Consider the following 25,243-nt stretch of genomic DNA (forward strand, 5'->3'; position numbering starts at 1 on the left):
ATGTGATGAAAGAGTTGCGCTCACGGGGTCGAGACTTTTTTTTTTCAATGCGTATTTATACTTCTGCAGCGGCTACGTTGGATGCTAATTGGCTTGTTAAACTTGCGGGGGCGGCGTGTTTCGGGAGCGCGGGGTCATAGTCGGCCTTTTGGGAGTTTATATTTTCGCAGCTTTTGTTTCATGTCTTCCGGGAATGTAAATCACACACACACACACAAAATAGGATATGAGACGTTTAATGAACCGAGGACATGATTTGCATTTCTCTCGGACACACAACCGAAGGCCGCAGCGAAGAGCAAGCTAATCGCATATCCTGTGTGTGTGCATGTGTGTTTGTGCGTATGCGTGTGTGTGTGTGTGTGTATGTATGTGTGTTACAGAGCACCAGCGGGTGATGTCAAACGCTGCTCGTCATTCGGCAGCTTAGCAACGCTCCTTCGACTCCCTCTGTAAAAAAAAAAAACAAACCCTACAAACTTATTTTCTTCCCCTGACAATAAACTGAAAACCGCTCATTTATATTTTCCGCGATTCAATTATGTCTTTACCGCCGTGGTATTTACTTTTTCTTTTTTTTACGGCTGCGGCGGTGGCAGGATTTGGACCAAAAAACAGTGTACTTCATTAGCGAGATAACCCGCTGAGCTTAACTGACAAGTGTGGGGAAAAAAAAAGAGAAATAAAAGAAAGAAATAGAGAGAGACGAAGGGGGCGACATGACAAACACGATGAGACCAAATAAAAAAAAAAAAATGAAAAAAAAAAAGTTTTCCCTCGGAATAATGCAACGTGGGAGGAGATTTGAAATGACCCAATTAAAATGCCGGGATCCTGAGAGGAATAAACGGAGGGGGCGGAGGGAGGATGAGGAGGTGCAGCTTCACCCTGGAATTAACTCTTGTCACTATAATTTACATTTCACTCATATTTTTCCCGCATTTATCGTTGATTATTCGCTTAATCCAAGGCCATTTTTAATAACAATAATCATCACAATAATAATTCATGCATTCATTTATTCTCTATACTGCATATCTCAGCTGTCATTGGCCCTTGCAAGTCACATGCAACCATTCAGTCTTTCATTCCCACATCATATAGAGACATACAATCACCAATGATAATGATAATAAAAATAACAATAATCATAAAATAATAATAAGGATAATGATAATAACAATAATATCAATAACAACAACAACAACAACAATATTTATATTCTGGTTGTGTATTTTTCATCCTCTCTGTTCCTTGATGTTGCCCATTGTTATCCCTGATGTTGTTGTTGTTGTTATTGTTGTCTGCTGTCTATTTATTTTTGGATGCCTTGCCGTCCTCTGCCTTTCTATTTATATTAATATTCAGATTTCTTTTTCTTTTTTTTTATGCATTATAACTGTTATGCTGCTGGGACAAAGGAATTTTCCCTTTGGGGACCGATTTATCTTATCATTTATCTTAACAACAACAACAAGAACAATAATAATAAAAATAATAATACTAATGACAATAACAAAAATAATACTAATACTAAAACTACTACTAATAATAACAACAACAACAACAACAATAATAATAATAATAATAACAAAAATAATGATCATCTCTGCACTGCAATGGCACTTTCACACTATGTGGATTTCAAAGCGCTCTACACTCGAGTGTGTTCACCCATTCACACCCGTACTCACGCCATGCGCGGCGTGACGCAGGCGAGCAGGCAGGAGGAGCCGGGAATCTAACCGACGACCCTTTGACCCCCAAGGTGAGGGTCAAAAGGCGGCTTGGACTCTCAGGCCGGCCGGCGGAAGTGACTTTTCTCCTGGTTTGTCCAGGAAGGGCGCCCGTTCCAGAACTCGCGCTCGACAACAACGGCTCATTTATTTCAATCTAACAAGGGGGTTGCCACGGTAACAGACACTTTTTATTTATTTTTTTATTTATTTATTTTAAGGGCTCCCAATTCCACCCAAAAGCTGGAGTCAGCTGGTGGAGGCTTTACATAATTTCTGTCATCAGGCCTTATCGAGGCCTTAAATCTCCCGCGGACTGCTTGGTATGCGGCTCTCCTGTCACCACACACACACACACACACACACACACACACATGCGCGTGTAGCAGCAGGCGACGGTGCACGGAGGGCTGCGGGGCTGCGCTCGGCTTAAGCTGTCACACCTTTAATGAACAGTAGATTTGGGCTCCGAGCAGATCGCGCCAGCGTGTGAACCCTGAAAGAGCGGGTGGAGGTGGAGGTTCGGGGGGGGGAATTATGTCACAGTGATGGAGTGAGGCTGACTGACACCTTCACACACACACACACACACCTGCCATGCACTCTTTACACCAGCTGTCTGAAAAACAGGGTTGTGCAAAAATCTTGCCCAGCCCGGTTTTGGTTTTTAGCATTTTAGCATTTTAGCACGATAGCTCGATACGGAGTTTAGCTGAGCTAATCTTAGCTTTTAGTGTGTCTTCTTTCCATCAGTGTTGAATCCGGCCTCCTCTCACTTGCACAGCATGCTGATGGAAAGGAAAGGGTTGTGTAATTATCCATCCATCCATCTATCTTCTGCTGCTTATCCTGCACTCAGGGTCGCGGGGGATGCCGGAGCCTATCCTAGCTGCTAGCGGGCGAGAAGCGGGTTCACCCAGGACTGGTCGCAAGTCAATGGCAGGGTCACATATACACACAAACAATTCACTCACTCATGCAGGTCAATTTTCCCAACTTTTTTTCCAACTAACCTGCTGCATGTTTTTGGACTGTGGGAGAAAACCTGAGAACAAGGAGGGAACCCACGCAGAAAAGTTGGAATCGAACCAGGGTTCCCTCCATTATTATTATTATTATTATCATTATTATTATTATTATTATTATTATTATTATTATTATTATTATCATCGTTATTGTCATTATTATTATTATTATTATTGTTATTGTTGTTATTGTTATTATTGGGCTGTATGAATAAGAGAATGATTGGCTCTATGTCTTCAACCAGTGACCCTGGGCGCAGGATAAGTGGTATAGCTAATGAATGAACATTATTATGATTATCATTATTTCCCAGGGCTAATTCTTCCTATTAGCGTTTGGCTAACATGTAGCCGTGCTTTGTCTAATTCCGAGGTGTCCAGAAAGCACCTCGTCTTTCTTTATATAGCAGCGGAAAGACGTTTGTGATCCCCCCACTTCCTCGTTGCACCCTCGTCATCCTCGCCTTCTGAATCACTTTTCTCTCATTTTCGCAATTTTCCGCATCGTCGTCCCTTCTGCCGCGCGTCTGTCTCGCCACCCGTGCATGCACAAGAGCGTACGCGCGCGCACGTGCGTTCGTGTTTCTGCTCGAGCGCGTATGTTTCTTCTTCACGTGACATTTCCATGCCAGGTGTGACAAATGGCGAGCAAAGAGGAAGCATTTATTCCCCACCGTGAGCTTAATTAGCTTATCAGCTAAGCCTTGACGCTAGCTTGTTTTTTAACCCCCCCCCCCACACACACACACACAAACACACACACACAGACACACATATGCGCGGACACGCAAAATCATCAAAACACAATCAACCCGCGTGAGATTCAGCTTCACTTTGGCGCCGTGAAGAGGTTAAAATCACAGAGGGCCTGTCAATACATCTATGTGTGTGTGTGTGTATGTGAGCGAGTGTGTGTGCGAGTGTGTGTGTGAACCTCTGCCCCTGCGTACTCTGCAGTTGACATCCGTAGCCGAGGGTTGGACGTCGGAATGGGGGGGAGGGGGTGTCTGGCAGCCGAGCGAGGGGGGCTTGTAGCAAACCGCTTCTAATTATCACACACTCCAATACAAGCGTGCAAACACACGCACACACACATACACTCACACACACACTAGATAAATGCGCTTTCAGCTGAACGAGTGGCGTCTGAGGGCCGTCCTTTGTGTCCCCTCTCCGCCGTCTGAGGGCAAATTACAGACACTGTTGGCCTTGTCTTCGGGCCCCCGGCCAGGTGGTTAAAAGAATATTAAGGTGCCCTTTAAGGGTAAAAAAAAAGAGAGGCGTGAGTGTGTGTGTGTGTGTGTGTGTGTGTGTGTGTGTGTGTTGGGGGGCATCGCTGTAATCTGACCCCGTCCCGCCGCGCCCCTCCTTGTCCTGTCAATCAACTCACCGCCAAGAGCATCCTCGCCGTTTGTTTTTGGATTTTCCACCCCACGCTTTTTAGTTTCGGTTTTCCACTCGTAGTTTGGTACCATTTGAAGGGGATTCCCGTCACTCTCATGCACTTTCTCAAGTACATGTGACACCATACTTCTGTAGAAGTCGGATTTCGGTTTTGTTTTGTTTTTTAATGCGGTTAAATCATCCTTTATCCTCAGATCTGGTTCCACTAATTTCCAGAAGCGCACCTGAATATTAGCAGCTAAAAATAACTAAATAAATCTATGTGTACATATAGAAGCCACTCTTGTTGTTGTAACATGAGATATTTACACAAAAGATATTACACAGAAACATTTATTTAAACTTAATTAGATACATGCCGTATTGGTAACATCCACAAATACATACTGGCAATGCTTTTTCCAAACTGTGCCTGTAACGCGGCTGATGAAAGATTAATAACAAATAACACAAGGAAAAGTCCATTCATCCATTTTCCATCCCCGCTCTGTCCCACTCCACCTAAGTGGTCTTCTTGAATCGAACAGCCTCAGAATTTCACGGTAATTTCCTCGGTCCGATATGAGGAGGCTAAATGTTTGGAGGCCTTAAACTTGTCAGCCCCCGAAAAATCAAAAAATTAGCCACGTCGTCGTTCAAGCCGCAGTGTTCAAAAGTAGCGGCTTATAGTCTGTGTGCACTTCATTCTCTGTAGTTTAACGTTTGTTTGTTTATTATGCACTTTACTATTTATGTGCACTCTATTATTATTTTGTTAATCTCATGTCATCGCGGGAAAGTGCGAAACATCTTCTGATTCCTCTGTTTTGTGGAACAAATTTTCTGTTATTTTAAATTGGGAAAATTCATTTAAGATACAAAAAAAAACACTTCTTAACGCAATGTAAAAGACTTCAAAATGTGAGCATTAAAAAAACAAGAGATAATAAATGTGATCTGTATTTCCTCGGCATTTGAATGGTTGGATGATTGACAGGTAATCGTCCAGGTTAAGCCCCGCCCCCGTCCTTTTTTTTTTTTTTTTTTTTTGCAAAACACCAAATCCTCGCCTTTTTTTTTTTTTGGCTTTCCCACGGACAGGAAGTATTTTTGTCACGAGGGTGTCGGCGATCGGAATCCTCCCGCCGACGTTCGTCTTCCTGTTATCTCGCCGGCTCTTAAAAGCGTAACAGCTGTTTAAACTCGGAAGGCGCGGCGGCGTTGCATGGCGGGAGGCCGGCGGCCCCTCACTCACTCCCAAGTCTTAACGATCCGGACGTCAGGTCGGCAGATCGGATCGGCCGTCTCCGCCGCTTGTTCCCGCGAGCGCAGGCGGTTAACTCCTCACCTCCGTCGTCCCCGCCGCCGCCCGATCCTTATCTCCTCGCCATTCCGTCGGAAGGCGGCCCCGCGGACGTCAGATGGCTATCGACGCCGTCGCTCTTAAACTCCGGTTTAAGCACCTCTAGAAAGGCTTTGTTTCGATAGAAACGCCGTCCAAATGCATTTCCGGTGTCGGTTCAATCCTGTCATCCTGTCTGTATTAGCTATTAGCTATTAGCACTTTATTACACATGTATAAACGTGTGGTCGATTGAGTTTTTCTCCGGGTGTCCGGAATGACCGAAAAAGACAGACGTCTCTGGTTTCTGCTGCGATTTTTTTACAGAAGTGAGAAACGGTTATGAAACGACCCGCGGTACTTTGAGCGCCCGAACGAGACATCCCGGACGCTTTCGGGATCATTTTGATCACGAGTCGATGACGAAATCCTGTCGCTCGAGACTTTTTCCGTTCGGAAAGCCTGAGCGAAACGGCAGCATTACAAAAAAAAAAAAAAAAAAAACGTGTTATGGCTGGGTAACTTCTCCCACGCCTCTCACTTCCCTTTGTCGGCTGGACGACAAAAACCCCACCGCCGTCACGGGAAGGAGGGTTTTTTGTTTTTCCCAACAGCTTAGATGCTAGTCATAGTTAGCCGGTGCTCGGTAGCGGTGGACGCCCCGGATCCAGCGTGCACGTTTCACCCAAACGCTCCCGCGGTGCGTTCGAGGCCATGCCTTCATTTTCATTCTATAAATTAAGACGCTTCTGAGTGAGTGTGTTGCTTTTAGTTTATTGTCTTCATGGGTGTTTTGCAACTTTTTAAACCGCAAGTTTATTTCCTTTCACTGCACGCGCGTGTTCACACCTCTGTTCTAGACGCAGCGCTGATTTCCTTCCTCTGACCTCCGGGACGATTGCGCCGGCTGGGTCGCCGCCGCGTCACGCACGCCGACGCCTTTCCCGACCAATCAGCACGCACGTTCCTGCCAGCCCATTCATTCGAAAGAGCGGGAGCGGAGAGGCCCCCCATCCTTCTTTCGTCCACCCTCTTCATCCCTCCCTTCTGTTATTCTTCACCTTTAGTCTCATACGGGGGGCCTCTGTTAAAAGATTGTGTGAACAAACACACACACACACACACACACACACACACACACTCCTATAGATCATCTGTAGGATAACGCTGTGCCCTGCAGCAATGCCGCCTTGCCGCACAACACAGGCCCTTCTGTCGCGGCGCTCCTTTACAGGGACCCGTGATGTCACGGCGAAATCGCCTTGATCTCGTGCACACACACACACACACACACACACACATGCAGCGACGCAGCCCCCCGCCCCCACCCCCTTTTTTTCCTCTCGCCACCGTGGTGAATGGAATTGCATGGCTGTGCAGTTCAATCACTGTCAGCCGCAAAGAAAAGGAGTCTCTTGTGCAAAATTTCACGATTCACAATTGATTAAATAGGGGTGTCATTTCATGGCTGAGCAGGGAGGCGCGCTCGTGCACATGCACGTGCACGTGCACGCGCAAATCTGGAGGCCCGCTGGTGCTTTGCGCTTCTGCGAGATTCGCCTCGCAAACCGCCTGATGGGCTCCATTCAAATCTGAAGATCTTTTAATATTTAGAGAAAAATATAGAAAAACAAAAATATTTCAATCAAAGGGCATTTAAGGAGAACTGCCCCTTATCTTCTGTCGGAGGGCATTTGCTTGAATTCCCAGCATGTGAACCTGCTGTCGCGTGGAAACTCCTAGCAGGAAGTGGGGAGTTCCTTCCCATGCACTGCGGGGTTTACTCTCCAGACCCATGAAAATCAAATTTTATTTTATTTATACATTTTAATGACCCTCCACACGCTCTTATTTACCTTTCCCTTACTCTTAAACTGAAATGATTAGCTAAACAGTGAGAATGATGCCCAGCCAATCAGAGCCCAGGATACAGAACACCGTGCTCTGGTGGATGCATGAAAATTTGTGAAATTTATTAATATATAAAAACGCATTTTGTACTGCAACAACCTAAAGTGTAGCAAAAAAATAAAATTACAATTAAAAATCCGGACTTTTAATCTGCGATTAAACTTTAAACTGCAATTAATCCACAAATTTCATAACTGAAAAATTCAGGTTTGAAACCCGTCTACGACATGCTTGTAGTTACAAGTGAAGCCAATACATTATTGTCAGGCTTTCATTTGAGACTAATTAATTGAAATGAAAATAAAAAATTCAGATTTAAATCCCCAATCCAATGTTATATCACAAATTTTTCACCCCCACGGGTTGTAGTTTTTTATACCACAGATTTTAAATCCACAATACAGTGAGATGTGCATGCATGGATGTGGGGTCACCAATTAAAGATGGTTGGAAACGGTATCATCTGCAAAATATAACAAGTATTCTCAGCGTGGCCTTGAATCTCCCGGTTTTCTGGAGGTTTCAGATGTTTCAATGTCAGTCGAAATTAGCGATTTCTGCAAAGCTAGCTTAGTGCCGCGTTTCAGGATCCGTGCCGTTGTGTGAAGCGGAGAGCCGACCGGTGTTTGCTGTCTGAGCAAAGAGGAATGTCAAAGGAAAACATTCGCCACGTCCATGAGAGAGAATCCTTTACTGTCTTTCGCTCTCGGGAGCGGATTCTTTAAGAACGAGGAACATTTTTAGCCTGTTGTTTGGCGGCGATTTTTACCATTCAGGGCAAATCTCCATCGTCATCCGGCACTTCTTATTTTTTTCCACCGCAAATCCCAAATGGGGAATTTCACCTCCACTTCAATGAGCCCAGCCTGAAACTGGGCCCAAAATGGCGGCATGGCGTGTTTATTGACGGCACCTATAAGGGTCACATGACGGCTGACCTATCCCTCGCGTCACATTTTCTATCATTTTTCATTTGTGTGTGTGTGTGTGTGCGTGTGTGTGTGTGTCACATCTGTAAAACAAGCTCCTTTGTGTACTGCTACACAATTAGCAGTTTTAGCTAGCACCCTGCTGCAGCATGGACCATTTGTTTACATCCCACCGCTTAGGGATTAACCTGGTGTTTGCGCTAATCTGACCCCCGTGTACTCTGACGCCACACACTCACACACACACACACACACAAATAAACACATACACACACACTCACACACACACACAGACGAGGATCTGGGGAAAGATGTTTCACGCGGCATCGAAGTGGTCTGGCAGGCGAGTCGATATGAATTGTGTCTTTTGAAGAAGTTAAAAATGCAGAGCTGTGTGTGTATGTGTGTGTGTGTGTGTGTGTGTGCATGAGAAAGCAGTCCTGGAGCTCTGACTCAGCCCTCCCCCCCTGACGTTGTTGCACTCCGGGCAAACCCCAGGTTATTTGAGGGTGTTTGTCGCATTGCTTTCCCCTAAAAAAAATGCGGGGGGAAAGTTCCAGAAGAGGGGATAACGGCGTCGTCTACGTCATCATATTCAATCCATCCCACTTGGTTTCCAGAACGGATTCTAAACTAAATGACCTCCAATTAAGCGACTCATTTACGCCCCGGGTCTGTTTATGTGCGGCTCTTATCCGGACCTTTCGCCGTTAATCGTGACAGAGGGCTCGGCTGCGTTTACGAGGCTGAAACCGGCCGGCGCGAGAGGAGCTAGCGGGGAATACAAATGCGCGAATGGAGAACGGAAACCCGGAGAAGACCTCGGGAAGAAACAGCGGCGATGCCGTTTTCCTACGTGTGATCGGTCCGACGCGCGCTCCCGGTTAGCTTAGCATTTCGAACGAGACGTGAGCCGATTCAGGACGAATAATTCTGAGTTCCGACGTGGTGCCGGGATGTAGCCTCCTGCATCGGCGCATGCAGGAAGGGACGACGGAGTGCATCTTTAGCGCCACGCTGGAAAACCAATCACCGTGAAGGAGAGAAAGGTTGAGGTGTTTTTATTTCCTGTCTTCGCTGTGAGAACAACCCCACCGTTTGCTAATTCCAAACTTATTTTGGTCAAAACGTTGATCCGGGCCCGTAGATCCCTCTGTGGACCTCATCGTCCCCTCCACCAAGTCGCGGGACAACAGCGACCCCAGTGCGACGGTACTTTTTTTAAAAATGGCGCTCTGCAATAATGGGCGCGGCTTATGAGTTCAACCAATCGCCAAGCAATGTAGGAGAAGGAACTTCCTGTGCCGTACGAATGCAACAAAACATCAAAATTTCCCCCTCCCCCACTTTGCTGTTGTAATTATCAATGAATTACTTTTTCGCCCTTTGGTCTGATCTGGATTCCGCCGTCATTCCTGTGATTCAAGAGTTCCTCCATTGAGGAGCTGCTTGGAGATGGAATGCAAAGATAGTCAGAGGGAAGAAGAAGGTTTTTGTCCTTTCCGTCGACCCCCCCTCCGCCCCACACACACACACACACACACACCTCGCGACGACCACATAATGACGGCGCGGGAATCCCCTCCGGGAGACGGTAGCAGGAATTCAACGGCAGCTCGCGAAGTCGCGGTCGCGCACAACCCCCGACCTCACGGACCGAAGGGTCGAACCGAATCGAACCGCCATTTCAGTGGAGATGATCAACGGAAACCCAACATCGGCTCGACGTGGGCGGCCTTCCGCCTCGACCAATCGATCTCGAAAGAGAGGAGGCGCTAGCAGTTCTGTGCTAATAGCCGACGTATCAGACAGGACAGGAAGCGCGGAGGTGCATCACGGGACGACGAGGATGGTTTCCGGAGCCTTCTTTTCATTTTCACGACACACACAAAGACAGACTCCCCCTTTCAGCCGCCGCCGCGTTCGTCCATTAGTGCACGTACACCGTTGCGCCACATGTGACCGGCATTCCTCTGGTTTCGGAGCCGACGGGGGCGGGCGGGAGCAGGAGAAATGTAGCAGGAACGTGGGAAATTCCAACGGGAGGAGCCGGAGACGTTTTGAAACCCTCCCCGCTTCGGAGACTTCGTGTTCGGCGTCTCCGTTTTTCACCCGTTCGGACGTCGACCTTTTTTCCCGAAACGGAAATCCGACGCCGCGCCTCTTCATCAGATAAGCCGCGAGGAGGCTTCTTAGATGCCATTTACCCCCCTCCCCTTCTGCTTCCCACGCTCCGACAGCCCGCATTATTCTACTACCTGTTTATGCACGTGGTTATTTGCACACACACACACACACACACACACACACACCGGCGCGTGTTGACAGAGCACACACTGCTGGCACACGACGTGGCTTATCTGCGCCGGCCCCCGCAGGAATGATGTCTTTTAAAGGGGGGGGGGTGCGGTGAAAGCGATACTGCAACCCCGCTCTGGCTCGCATCCACGAGGAGTAAATCATGGCATTAGGAAGGAGGGGAAGCAGCAGATGAAGCGCTTTCCTTCCCGGAGAGAGGGATGATACGCCGGGCCGGAGGAGGAGGAGGAGGAGGAGGAGGAGGAAGCCGGACAGGTACTGAGAGAGAGAGATATGTGATGGGAGACGGACAGGTGAAATATTTCTCCCTGTTGTGAGGAAACAAGGGAAAGGGGGTGGCTTTGTATTGAGAAATGGACTGAACCATTCCTGCAGTGTGTGTGTGTGTGTGTGTGTGTGTGTGTGTGTGTGTGTGCTGAAACACAGAGCCTTTCTCTAAATTTAACCGCTGATGGATGTTATTAACGTTTACCCCCCTTTTGCTTTTCCTTTACCCCTCAGTAGAGCTCAGGGATTTGTGTGTGTGTGTGTGTGTGTGTCCACCTTTGTGAGTGTGTGCAAATGTGTGTCCGCGCAATCCTCGCCCTGGAGTAGAAAATATCCCCGGCGCCAATCGATACCCGGCCCCGGCTCCCCGGCCCATCTGCAGTCCGAGGCGGCCCCCTTCTCCCCCGGCGCCGGCGGCGGCCATTAATTCTTTAGCTTGCCGCTTCCTGCTCGCGGCCCGGTCGCCGAGATTAACGCCGGACACGGCCGCAGAGGAGACGCCCTCACGGGAGAACCGGGTCCGGGGAGAGCCGCGCGGATTTTCAAAAAATGTCCGCGGGTCGCGGGGACCCAAGCTTCCTGCCAAGATACTGTTTGTTTACGCTCCCTCCCCTCCCCTGCCCACGCCGATGTTTAGAGAGGCTAACCTTTGTGTTCGCTAGTTAAAATGATAAACGCTCGGCGGGATGCTCGTCCGCGACTCCGCTAATTAATGGAAAATTCCGCCGGCAGCTTGACGACGGGCCAGAATGATTAATTCTGCCGCGCTGGCGACCAGAGAGGGAAGGTCACTGCCCGGCACGCGGGTTCGCTTGGTATTTTTCTTCCGCGCATCCGGCGGCGCGCTGCCTCCTCTCAGCTAAAACACTCCCGTTAAATATTCATGCGCTCATCAATAATGGACGGTGATTGGTTGGGTGTTTGTGAACCAGAGCCCCCGTGGAGAGCGTCGGGATCGAGACGCTCGCGGGAAAAAACACTCTGTCGGAAAGTCCTCCTCTTCCCCAAACCGATAGCGAAATGCTAATCGGCGTGTTTAGCATCAAAACTGATATTTATCGACGGCAAATCGGGGTCGGAGCCGAACAGAGCGACCCCCCCCCCCCCCCCCCCCCGCCGCCGCCTTGCCCGCTTCCCCAGAAAGGAAGCAGCCGTGCACATTTTGCTTTTAATAACGTTTTTATAAGCTAATAGTTAGCAATCAGCTTTGAATAAATTAGATTTATCCTCCTCCCCGCATCCCCGAGCCCAGAAGCGCTCCGCAAACATGGCGGTGTTTTACATGCGCTTCCCCTCCTTCCCTCTTTGAGCGGCACGCTTCCTTTTCCCGACGCACGCCGGCTGCTTTACCTCCGCTAACATCCAACGCGGCGGCGCGGATTAGCCTCGTCGAGCGTTCCCTTTGAAAACTCGGCGAGGAGGGATTTCTTTTTGGGTGATCAGTGGCCTAAGCAGCTGTTACACGCGGGGATTAGCGGGTCCCGCCATTCACACGCCGTCGGCGTTTAAAGTGGCGAGGTGAGCGAGGCGAAGGCCGGCGGGCGGAGGCAGGTTGGGGTCTCCGTCACGGTAACAAGCGTGTGAAAGGTAGAGTTTCTGCAGCTGAATGGATAATTAGAAACCCCCACCACACACACACACACACACACACATCGTCACTCTCGGAGCCTCTTTCCGCTGTCATGGCGACGCTGATGGGTTGATAAGGTTGGATTTTCCGTACCGGGCGTCTCGCGACATCTTCACGCGTTCCACCTTTCCTGTGCCCACGATCAAACACACACACACTGCAAACACACACCATACATCTGCCCCTTTTCCTGTGCCTTGTAAATGGGGAGACACATCAGGGACCCCTGCTGTTCTGAACTCTATCTTTCCTCAGCTGCTGTTTGCTGTTCCGCCTCTTCCTCCACTTCTTCTTCTTCTTCTTCTTCCTCCACCTCCTTCCGGCTTGTGTGTCTACTAAGGTGTGTCAGAGCCGTGTCGCGCCTCTTTGGTTTTCCTTCTCGATGCCTCACTGGAACAAGCCGGCGCTTTCCGGGCGCCGAACCCCCGTCTCGTGTCACGCTCCTCTCGCCCTCGCGCCTCATTCCACACACACACACACACACACACACACTTTTCTTGCCACCCTCTCTCTCCCTGCCCCGCCTCCGCTTTCAGCCCCGTTCCGCCGGAAGACAGGGAAATTGTACGGTCGGCACAGACACGCTATCTCACATGAGGACGCACAACCCTAACAAGTGCCGCCTCCCCTGTCACACACCGCACCGCTATGGTTTATTCATATTCTCACACGGCGCCTGCACAAAATGAATTACACACACCCCCCCCCCCCACACACACACACATATACACACACACACACTCACACATATGTGCCAAAGGAGAAACTCTCAGTCACATTCGGGCCCTTTATCCCCTCTTGGTAATCTGTTTACAGAGCGCCGGGGCCCATTTGAGGGAGAATTTAATTGAAACCGGGGCTAATCTGATGGCGGCGCCGCGCGGCGTGGCACGGCCGAGCGCCCGCCGCCCGCCCCCCCAATCACCTCCAATGAAGTTGCACCTTGTCGTCCTCGAGCTGAAAAGTTGCTACTTCATTTCACGCCCGGCGGGTTCGGCGCGGCGCTGCCCACTCAAACACGCCGCGGCGATCGCTAATCCGACGTATGACACGCGCCGCACAGTTCTAATCTATGTCGCGTCCCCTCCTTCCGCATCCTCCTCCTCTCATTCGCCGCCGTTAACCCGCTCCCTTTCCTCTCCCAGCAGGATGGATATTACTCCCACCGGCCGAAGGAGAAAAGTAGAGTGGACAGCAACAACGAGAACTCTGTGCCCAAGGACTTTGAAAATATAGACAATAGTAATTTCGGAGCGCGCTCGCAGCCACAGCGGCAGACGGGAGGCGCCGCCGGCAGGAAGGCGCCGCAGGAGCGTTCGCTCGCACAGCAGCAGCAGCAACAGCAGCAGCAGCAGCAGCAGCAGCAGCAGCAGCAGCAGCAGCAGCAACAGCAGGCCTGGCGCGGGAACCCGCCCGTCTTGAGTCGAGGCTCCAACGAGGTACTACCCGTAGGCCACCAGCTTTTGGCCTACAACAGCTCCCAGCTCCAGAGGGTCCCTCCGCCGCCGCCGCCGCACCGCCCATCCCAGCAGGCGCCGGCGCAGCACAGGCATCAGCACCCGCACAGGAAGCAGGCGACGGCGGCGCCGCCGGAGGTGACCTACGACCAGCCACCCAAGTGCGAGATCAGCGGGAAGGAGGCCATCTCGGCTCTGTCCAGGGCCAAGAGCAAGGAGTGCCGGCAGCAGATCGCAGAGGTGTACTGCAGACACAGGGAGGGCCGGCTGATGCCCGAGAAGGTCACTCGCTACTGCCCCCTAGAGGGTGAGTCCACAATAACTTGTCCTGTGCCTGTTTTTAAGGAGAACAAACAGGGAGTTCCTCGAAAAGGAACTCGTCTAGCGTTAGCATGGTTGGCACGATCGCCCATCTGATGCCCCGAGAAGGCGACTCGCTACTGCTCCCTAGAGGGCGACTCCACGATAACTTGATCGGTGTTTGTTTTCAGGGAAAACAAACAGGGAGTTCCACGAAAAGGAACTTGTCTAGCGTTAGCATGGATAGCATGATCGCCCATCTAATGTGGGAGAAGGTAACTGGCTACGGCCCCCTAGAGGGCAGCTCCATACTTGATCGGTGTTTGTTTCCAAAGAACAAACAGGAAGTTCCTCCAAAAGGAGCTCGTTTAGCGTTAGCATGGATGGCACGATCGCCCATCTGATGCCCGAGAAGGCCACTCCCTACTGCCCCCTAGAGGGCGACTCGACAATAACTTGATCGGCGTTTGTTTTCAAAGAACAAGTTCCTCGAAAAGGAGCTCGTCTAGCGTTAGCGTGGATGATCGGGGTCTGACAGCTACAAAGGCCGAAGCATTTGGGTCACATGATCGTCAGACCCGGCGTGGCAACCGATCAGAACAAGCGGAACGAACCCTGTCGGCGCGGCGCTAGCCACATTAGCCGTCCGGCGGCAGACGGTGCCCTTGTCATCCTTCTCATGTAGGCCACACATGTGCACCCATTCGGAGGGGTGACTCGCGTGACTGTCTCGGCGATTTCCACCCACGTGCACGCCGGCGCCCGGGTGCCTTCGCGCCACCGCATTCTTATTAAACACGCGTCCCATCAATGGCGGGCTCATGCGTAGCCGCGCCGCCGCGTCGCCACTCGCTCTGTGTGTGATTTTTGGAACGGATGTCAGATCACGGCGCGCATGTAGCATTTTTTTCTGTCGCCGTGGAGCAGCGGCTCGGGGGAGGGGGTTTACTCCGCGGTATTCCATTACATATCACATTAACGCACCAGCGTCACGGTCGTCAACTGCGCGCTGTCAACCGCAGACTCTTTATTGGCGGGAATGCTGGGTCAGCAATCCCTCCCCGCCCCTCCAGCAGTCCAACACATACATTAAAAAAATAAAATAAAAAAAAAAAAAAAAAAACAGCCGGAGGCAAAGTTTTCCCCTCCCATGGAATTCTGGAATCCCTGGTTGTTTCCTTTGGCATCCAGTGAGGTACTGTATGGATGAAAATAATCCAGAAACCTTTTTTTATCTAGATTTTACTGATCCGCCATTGCTGAGCTCGCTCCGTATTTTTTAATTAAATCTAGCTCAGCATAAGGCGACAAAGCACAATGTACGATAACCCGTGACAAAGCATTTATTGAAAGATCCCTGTTAGCATGCCGGAGGTGTTTTCACGGCCGCGCCAGGAAATACCCTCCTCCGAGGGGGAACTTTTTAGTTTAGCATTCTCACAGACGGTAAGGGATCGCGGTGGGCGTGACACAAGCGGCGTGCACTTTGAGGGCCGCTCTTGAAAAAAAAAACCAAAAAAAACCCGGCGGACTTTTTACTCCCGTGCCGCTTCTTCTTGTGAAGAAGCTAACTCCGTACTTATTTTGGACGAAATGTCGATGTCCCGCCGCGAGCCCTGGCGAGCTCAAGAGCTTGGACCGCTTCGTCGCTCCGTTTCTCGCTGTTTCTGTCCGTTTCGTGGCGAGAAAATAGCCGACCGGCGACCGCGATTGCTTTTAAAAACGGGCGCTACGCGAGAATTATCTGGGAATGGGCGTTGCTTATGAGTTCCACCAATCAGCGAGCACCTCCGCCCGGCGAGTTCCTCTGAAACCATAAAAAGACTTCGCCCCGGAGCAAGAGCTAAAAAAAGGCACCGAGGATCCCTGGATTCCTCTGCTTTCCGAAAGCAAAGAGAAACCGACTAATTCCTAGAAGGGCGCAAGGAAGTGCCAAAAATTTTCTTACAAAAGCCTTCTCAGAAATGGACTCGTGTTCGTCCGCACGCAGAGCGTGAAGGCGAGATCTGAGGGGTCCGGCGTCGGGTGCCCCCCTCCCCCTCCCCCTCCCCCGGAGCTCGCCACCTGCCGGCGGGCCTCCGACGAAGACGTCTTTTGAAATCGTCCAGGACAAACGGACTTTCAGACGTGGACGACAAAGGCGCGGCGGGAGCCGACGGCCTCCCCGGTCGAATACGGCCGACCTTTCGGCGGCGCGATAAGAAGTCGAGAGGCAAAGTGACCGAACAACTTCAATTCGTCTCCCTCGGCGGGGCGGAGGTATCGTTTTTCTACGCCGAGCTCCGACCCGCGGTCGCGCTCAGACTGACAGCCTGATCAGAAGAGACAAAGAAATTGAAAAGGGCTTTCCTCCGGTGGCCGGCCCGTAACAACACGACAGCTAAATTAAATCACTTTCCAGTCTTACCCTCCTCCTGCCTGCCCGCCGCCTGCCGATGCGCTATCTCTCCGTCTCCCTCTCCCCTCCCTCCTCCTTCTGTTCGCATCCCCAATTCAAGTCCTAACCTTGTTAGCGGCAAATTGTCCAATTTGATTTGATCAGTATTCTGTCCTTGAGGCCTTGGCTGTATTAGCAATTGTGTTAGCTCTGATATTAGCATCATTGGATACGAAGAGGAACATGTTCAATCTCCTCTGCCATATGCTAACCCGGCTAATGATATGTTTGGGTTCTGCCGCCCCGGCAAGAGGGCGGGGGAGCTAAACGCCGGCAATCTATCAATGTCGCGTCGACATTTAGGGTCTCCAATGAACCTCCTCCGTGTTTTTGGACTGGGAGAAAACACATTCTCACTCCGAATGCACTCCGAATGCCTGACGAACGGCGAAAGCTCCCTTAGCGTCACGTACCGACGAATTTCTCGTCCGTTTCCGGGCGAAGCGTCAATGGAGGAAAGCGTTTGTCATTTACACCAAAAAAGATGTCGGGTTGGATATTGATTCAGATGTTGACGTGGACAGTGAACTTCCACCGTTCGCCAGATCGTCGGGAGCGATCGGGAGCGAGATGTTCTCGGCGAAGGGTCCGTCATCCGGGACGAACCCCGGATTTCGCCTCCATTTGTAGTGAGCCGGCCACATTTCTGCACGGTCGCCCGTGTACGGCGCTTCTCGCCTGTCACGAGCTCAAAATCACGAGAACCGCTAATGCTCTTTAGCTGTTAGCAAGCTATAACAGCACCATTAACAGGCTACTCCGCGGCACTCAAGAGGGCCGCCACAATATCCCTTCCCGTGTAGCCATTCGCTCACGGGTCACCTCAGTTAGCGGCGCGCTAAAATATGAATGTCCTGGAAGTAGAGAAAGAAGGAGCTTCTTTAGCGTATCTTAGCGTCCTGCTTGACTCTGCGGCATTTCAACGTTGTCGAGGCGACTTACTTCCTGTTAAGTCAAGCGCTCGCCCTTCGTACGGGAGTTAGCGCGTTCGGCTAACCGGTGAGGTCGGAGCCGCGACTCGCGCCGTCTCCTCGGCTCACAAAGCCGGCTTGCGGGGGGGCTTCGGATACAGGAGCCGCTCCGGCTTTGACCAAATAAGGGCTTTAAAACCAGATTGTGTGCTAAATGACTAGACGGTGAACTAATTAGCACACTAAAGAAGCAAACATCTCCCCGGGGAGGTGGTTTAGAGCTACAGCGAGCTCTGAAAAAACAGGCGAGGAGAGCGAGCACCAGCCAGACACATTAATGTTCTCTCCAAAGTAAGCAGCTTTACGGGTTTTCGCCCTCAACTCCGGAGATACAACGAGCCTCCGAGTGACGGGAAAAAAAATCTGTTATTGCAGGTTTAGATTAACGCCGTGCATATTTTTGCGTTCTCAAAGACCTGCGAGTCTGGCTTTGTGGACGGTTTCAAGGAGCACGCCGCGTCCCCGAGACACTCTTCCACCGCAATTTGTTACAAGCCCCTCGGGATACGGCTCAGCTCCTCTTCCAACTTCTTGTGCGAGCGGTTAAGATGGGCGAAAGGGTTGGGGCGGAGGGGGTGGAGGGGTCTCAAAGCTACGCGAGATGATTGAAGAACGGAGAGAGGTGATAGCAGATGAGGGAGCGGCCGTTTGAAAGACGAATGGCGACGGGGAAGATGATGACGCCTCTCCGTCGAAGGAGCGACGAGTCGGAAAAGAGCGCTTTTGTTTTCCCCCCGCCGGTGTTGCCTTCAGGTGCGCGGGGTGGGAGCTGGAGGGGGGGGGGGGGGGGTTAGACAGAACTGACAGTCAAATTGAAAGCACACACACACACACACACACACACACACACACAGAGGAGCGGTGCTCATTAGTTCAGCTAGCTAGCAGCGCACACTCTCAAAGTGCTTTGTGAAGCAACCGGCCAATTATCCACGCGCAAAGCAAACCAGCGAACCTTCTGAGCCGGCCACCAATTACCGTTCAATCTGATAAAGCCCACAGCAGACCCCCACTCCCACCCCCACTTCCACCCCCACTCCCCCCCCCCCATCCCCGGAGCCGCCTCGGGCCGAGAGCCGAAGGCGAGGAATAAGCGCGGCGGGCGACTGACAAGATGCACGGCCGAAGTGGAGGCGAGGGAGCGCGCCGTTGACCCCCGGACGGCTTCTAGCGGACGTCGGGCCTTCAGGGCCGGTCCTCGCTTCTTCGGTCGCTCGCGCCGTTAAACGTGAGTAATGACAGAGCCGGACGGAGGAGACGCATCGGGGCTACGTCGGCATCCCGCGCCCCGTCACTCCAGGGAGCTCATACCGAATTGCATGGCGGTCATTAGCCTCCTCCAGGAATGTCTCGCCGCCGCTATCTCAAATAACCGCCGCGGGTATTTAGAGACGGGAACCGGCTGGATTAGAAATCGGGATGAGCGGGTGAGGACGGGGGAAAACGAAAATAAAGAGTGGCGCGCTAGCCGAGCGGCAACCCGCTCCACTCTGGAGAAGCGCGGCTTCGGCGGCGCCGACATCGGTGGCGTTTGAGACGTGACGCCGAGATTAGCGTCTCATGCTGCCGAGGGAGCTTTATTGGTTATAACGGGATAATTGAGACTCAGAGAGAGTGTAATAACGCTGACTCGCGGCCGCCGGTGACATCGTACGTAATGAATATGCTAATCGCCACTTCCAGCGCTCCCTTTTTTTATCCTCCTCTACCTCGGCGCGTGGATTCCTTGGCCGTACGTAAACGCCGCCGTCTCCCCCCTGACGCGCAGGTAAAGCCAACGTGAACGTCCAGTGGGACGAAGACTCGGCGGAAGGTTTCCCGGCCGACCCGGTGCGGATCGCCTTCGTCCTGGTCGTCCACGGACGAGCCGCTCGCCAGTTCCGGCGCCTCTTCAAGACCATCTACCACACCTCGCACTACTACTATGTCCACGTGGACCAGGTGAGTCCTCGGCATCACATTCACTTCATGAATTCCTTTTCGTCCACGATGAAGAACTATTTTTATCGTAATAAGATGGTAATAACCGTGTTATTACACAATTTCTTTTTCGCTCCAGCGCTCCAACTACCTCCACAGGCAGGTGCAGGCCATGGCGGCGCAGTACCCCAACGTGAGGGTGACCCCGTGGCGCATGGCCACCATCTGGGGCGGCGCCAGCCTGCTGACCATGTACCTCCGCAGCATGGCCGACCTGCTGGCCATGAGGGACTGGCGCTGGGATTTCTTCATCAACCTGAGCGCCGCCGACTACCCCATCAGGTAGAAGAAAACGCGTCGTCCTTCCGGATGTCAGGAAGCGGGAGATGTAACAATACGGAGGTGGGGGGGGTGGAGGGGGAATCCGATGAACTTTAAATAAAGAGCCGCTCGCTTCGAACCGAGCGGATCGATGAGGCGGAACGTCTGCTTCTCCCCGGCAACCGTCGCCCCGCCGAGCGGGTTACATGGCGAACTGATTACAATTTAATTGCCCGGGGTCAATAACTATCGACTTCCCGAGCCCGCCGCGTCCCGTACGGCCCCGAAAGTCATCGCTCCGCCTCGAAAAGCAGCGCTTTTTAGAGGCAGTAAAAGGTAATTAAAAGCCGCAGAGCCTGCGTGGACCCGCCATGAAGTCATGGAGAAACGGGCTCTCGCAGAAGATCTGACTTAACCGGTTCCCCTAATTTATACATTTTTTTATGTGACTTTATGGTCACTCCGGGACCGTTTTTTTTTTTTTTTCTCGATTTAAATCTCCATCGGAGGAGAGTCGTCCTCGCCGGTCGAGCTGGAAGGAGGGGATGGAGCTTGGGTTTGGACGGCGGATATTTCGGTTTTATTTTTAGGCTTCACTTCCCTCCCGGCATTATTTCCATAAAGGTGACGGCGTCGGGAAACGAGAGGGCTGACGGCGTTTTTCTTTTTTTTTTTTTTTTTTTCTGTCGGATCGGCGAAAAAAGGCAAATGAGCAGTTGGGAAGGACAAGTGGAGCCGAGTTTCATCGGATCCCTCCTTTATATAGAATTTTATAAATATCGCTCCTACGCTCAGCGAACGAGCGCTCGCGCGGCGCCTCGGCCTTTTCTTTCCTCCGAGCGAACAGAATACGGCGGGAAGACTTTGCTGTGTAGTTACAGTGTAATTACACGTGTATTAACCGAGAGGCTTTTGAAAATAAAAAAACATTTCAGTTTTGTTTTGGAAACCCCAAATTGAATGTGTGTTTTGCGTGAGGTATATATATATATATATATTTATATACAGATATTTATATGCACACACACACACACACACACACACACACACACACACACACATATATGTCTGTATCTATATATACATGTCTGTGTGTGTGTGTATATATCTGTATGTGTATGTATGTATATGTGTATCTGTGTGTATATATATATATATATGTGTGTATCTCTCTATATATATTTGTGTCTTGTGTGTGTGTATACGTGTGTGTGTGTGTGTGTATACGTGTTTGAGTGTATATGTGTGTGTGTGTGTGTTTGTGTGTCTATGTATATGTGTATGCATATATATCTGTGTGTATACATATATATGTGTGTGCATGTGTGTATATGTTATGTATTTGTGTGTGTATATGTATGTATATGTGTGTGTGTGTGAATGTATACATATATGTATGTGTGTGCGTATATGTTATATGTGTGTTATATATGTGTGTGTGTGTGCGTGTATATGTATGTGTGTGTAAGTGTACATGTATGTATGTATGTGTGTATATTTGTTATATATGTGTGTGTGTGTGTGTGTGTGTGTGTGTATGTGTGTGTGCATGTCTACATATATGTGTATGTGTGAGTGTGTGTGTGTGTGTATGTGTGTGTGTGTGTGTGTGTGTGTCTGTGTCTGTGTGTGTGTCTATGTGTGTGTGTGTATGTATATACATTTATATATATTTTTATGAGGTCTTTGGACAAGCTCTTCTGGATGATCAGAAAATGATTATCCCTAACGATCAATGACAAAGATTTTTCTCTGTGCAAAGACCCCCCCCCCACACACACACACACACACACACACACACACCCACACACACACTTTCCACCCTTGAAACGGAAACCCGGCCCCCAAAGGCATTTACGTTAAAAGTGTGTGTTTGACGTGGCCTCGGTTGTTTCGCCTGCAGGCTCAAGTGTATTTGCGTGTGTGTGTGTGTGTGTGTGTGTGTGTGTGTGTGTGTGTGTGTGAGGAGGAATGCGCCCCCCCCCCCCCCCCCCCCAGTCCCCCCAGCACCCCCAGCACCCCCCTCCCCAGTCCGGGCCCTGACTAGCGCTGTTGTTATCAGCGGGACGGGAGACGAGCATTATTTCCCCTCTAATTCCACGATAATGTCTGTCCTGCCGCATGGCTGGCTCTCAAAGGCAAAACCCTGAGCCTCTCACACCAGCGGGGGGGCTGTGTGTCCACGGGGAGATATACTCCGTGTGTGTGTGTGTGTGTGTGTGTGTGTCCAGAGAGACCAGAGGATGAGTTACACGCTTGCTTTGTCAGAGAGTATGACCCTCTTTCCCAGCTTTTTATCTGCACCGTCTCCTCCGGAGAGCTCCGGGCCTCTTCTCTCGTCGCCGGACATCTTTTTCGACGCCGCCGTCCTGCCAGCTTTCGGTCGGAAAATGATAGGTGCCGTTTCCAGCTGCGGCGGAAAAAAAAAAAAAAAAAAAATCTTCCATCCGTTTATTTCAGCTTAGAAAATCCTGAATGTCCAACTAAACTAGAAAAAAAAAAAAAAAAACTCTCCCAGGTTCTTTTTTGCGAGAATGTCTGATTGATTTTTACCCTTTCAGTGTTGTTGCATGTGTGTGTGTGTGAGTGTGTGTGAGTGTGTGTTCCCATCATACCCCTCTGGGATCATCCAGTAACCGTCTTGGACATTAAACCCTTTTTTTTTTTTTTTTAAAAAAAAAAAGGCCACAGCTGTGGATCTGAGGAGACTGGAGGGGAGCTCAGTTCCTGTATGTGTGTGTGTGTGTGTGTGAGAAAAGGTGCACATTTTCCGGGCCATGTGGGAACACAGGGGTGTTGGTGTGTGTGTGTGTGTGTGTGTTAACCTTGTGCATGTGAACACCGCTGAGAAAGCGAGCAGCCACGGGGCTGACAGTAAGCAAACTAGACCAAGTGGACAGGGTGACCACTCAGGTGGCAAAGCTGGAGCCTGACATGAACTCCCCCTGCCCTGGGTGTGTGTGTGTGTGTGTGTGTGTGTGTGGGTAGGTGAGTGGCTGGGTGTGTACGTGCATGTGTGGCTGCATGTGTGTATGTGGATGTGTGACTGTGTGTTTATATAGATAGATAGGTAGATAGATCAATATGTACAAGTGTGTAAGTGTGTGTGTATGTGTGTGTGTGTGTGTGCACGTGTAGTTGCATGTGTGTATGTGGATGTGTGACTGTCTTTATTTAGATACATAGATCAATATGCACAGGTGTGCAGGTGTCTTTGTGTGCGTGTGTGTGTGTGTGTGTGTGTGTGTGTGTGTCTAAATGTGTGCATATGGATGTGTGACTGTGTATGTTTAGATAGACAGATAGATCAATATGTATGGGTCTGTGAGTGTGTGTGTGTGTGTGTGTGTGTGTGTGTATGTGTGTGTGTGTGGTGCTACAAGCCCTTTTGTGTCCTCGTGAATATGTATGAGGGAATTCTTTTCAGTGTGTTTGTGGGTAGGATGGTGTGTTTGGGGTGAGTGCATATATGCATGTTACTGTGTGTGTGTGTGTGTGTGTGTGTGTGTGTGTGTGTGTGTGTGTGTGTGTGTGTGTGTGTGCGTGCGTGTGTGTGTTATTTTTTGTGAACATGTCTGTGTGACATATAGACACACACATATAGATATATATAGTAGATATGCATATACATGTATATACAAGATGTGTGTGTGTGTGTGTGCGTGTGTGTGTTATTTTTTGTGAGCATGTCTGTGTGACATATAGACACACACATATGACACACACATATAGATATATATAGTAGATATGTATATACATGTATATACAAGATGTGTGTGTGTGTGTGTGTGTGTGTGTGTGTGTGTGTGTGTGCGTGTGTGTGTGTGTTTGTGTGCGCGCTTATTTTTCCCCTAATCATTTATCTAATCCCTCCCCTCGAGCTAAAATCGAAATTATTGCCAGTGTTTTGCGGAGCTTTGTGATCATCAGAGGTGACCTTTGACCCCACTTGGTTTGGACGCGCCTTCCTCTTTACCTTGTCAGCAGCTGGACCTCAGCGAAAGTGTCACCTCACACACACACACACACACACACTCACACAAACAACACACACACACATGCCAGGACGTTCCATACCAAATCCCACAGGTGTCCTCCGGGGCAGAACCCGGAGTAAAATACGACTTAGCACTCAAAATGAAAAGAAAGCAGCATAAATAGAAGCGAGGGAAATCGTCCGCGGTGCGATGAAACTGAATACCAGCCGGGGAGGAGATACTTCTGGGTGCAGCCGCCGGGATCCTATTACACTGTTATTACACTGTTATTACACTGTCGTGCCTCCTTGACGGCGCATCTCTCTTACAACCCGGGAGTATTAAATGACAAGAAAAAAAACAAAAGGGGCGGTACTGAGGGGCGGTAGGGTGTGCTGTTATTGTTGTCTCCTGTGGGATTATGTTCACGGGTTAGCACGGGTGGCTGCGTTACATGTTTATCAAAAGGTAATAAGGACGAAAGTCCAAGGTTAGATTGCTGTCAGGGAAGCCGGATGGATCCGGTCCGGTCGGGCCAGATAATTTAGCTTCCCGCACGTTGCATCCCGCGCGCCCCGCAGAGCCGACCGGCCGCGGCCATATGTCCCGCAGCCGGGCCTCCTAAAATTTAATTCTCCTGCATTTTCAGGACCAATAACCAGCTGGTGGCCTTCCTCTCCAAGTACAGAGACATGAACTTCATCAAGTCCCACGGCAGGGATAACGCCAGGTGAGACGCAAATTTAGCCCTCGCTAAACCTGCACGCAGCGGCACCTTGCGAAGCGCGCCGCGGTCCGCCGGTCGCTGAATCACAACGCAATTAGCCTCCGTTAATTAACCGTCTGCGAGGTCGCCGCCAGGACACCCGGGCCCCGCCGCCCGGAATACCAAGCAACGAACCCCCGACTCTTCCTCGGACGATTCTTCTCACCGAAGACCCGAAGGGTTGAATTGACAAATCTGACGTATTTGTGTGTTCGCCTTCTCTCATTTTCCAGGTTTATCCGTAAGCAGGGCCTGGACCGCCTCTTCTTCGAGTGCGACACCCACATGTGGCGGCTCGGTGACCGTAAAATCCCGGAGGGCGTCTCGGTGGACGGCGGTTCGGACTGGTTCCTCTTGAACCGAGCGTTCGTGGAGTACGTCATCAACTCCAAGGACGACCTGGTGGTCAACATGAAGCGTTTCTACGCCTACACCCTGCTGCCCGCCGAGGTACCGTCCTTCTAGCCTCTGACGAACAGACGAAGATTGGATGGAACCGAATGATCTCTGCGGATAACCGATGTTTATCGCAAGCTGGCTCGCGTCCATCGG

The 25,243-nt window shown here is 50.5% G+C and overlaps 1 protein-coding gene across 1 annotated transcript in view; it reads left to right on the forward strand.

Annotated features, from left to right (window-relative positions):
* The window catches only part of LOC147213944 (xylosyltransferase 1-like), a 59,157-nt gene that overhangs the window by 15,080 nt on the left and 18,834 nt on the right, over positions 1–25,243 (forward strand). The window contains exons 2-6 of the mRNA XM_086142435.1: positions 13,691–14,306; positions 19,476–19,648; positions 19,767–19,969; positions 24,575–24,655; positions 24,925–25,141. Of these exons, the coding sequence (XP_085998561.1) occupies positions 13,691–14,306; positions 19,476–19,648; positions 19,767–19,969; positions 24,575–24,655; positions 24,925–25,141 (1,290 nt within the window). The remainder of the gene's footprint in view (positions 1–13,690; positions 14,307–19,475; positions 19,649–19,766; positions 19,970–24,574; positions 24,656–24,924; positions 25,142–25,243) is intronic.

This window comes from Fistularia commersonii, chromosome 35 (assembly GCF_037954325.1).
Source record: "Fistularia commersonii isolate RoL2024-O1a breed Wild chromosome 35, RoL_Fcom_v1.0, whole genome shotgun sequence".
NCBI classification, from domain to species: domain Eukaryota; kingdom Metazoa; phylum Chordata; class Actinopteri; order Syngnathiformes; family Fistulariidae; genus Fistularia; species Fistularia commersonii.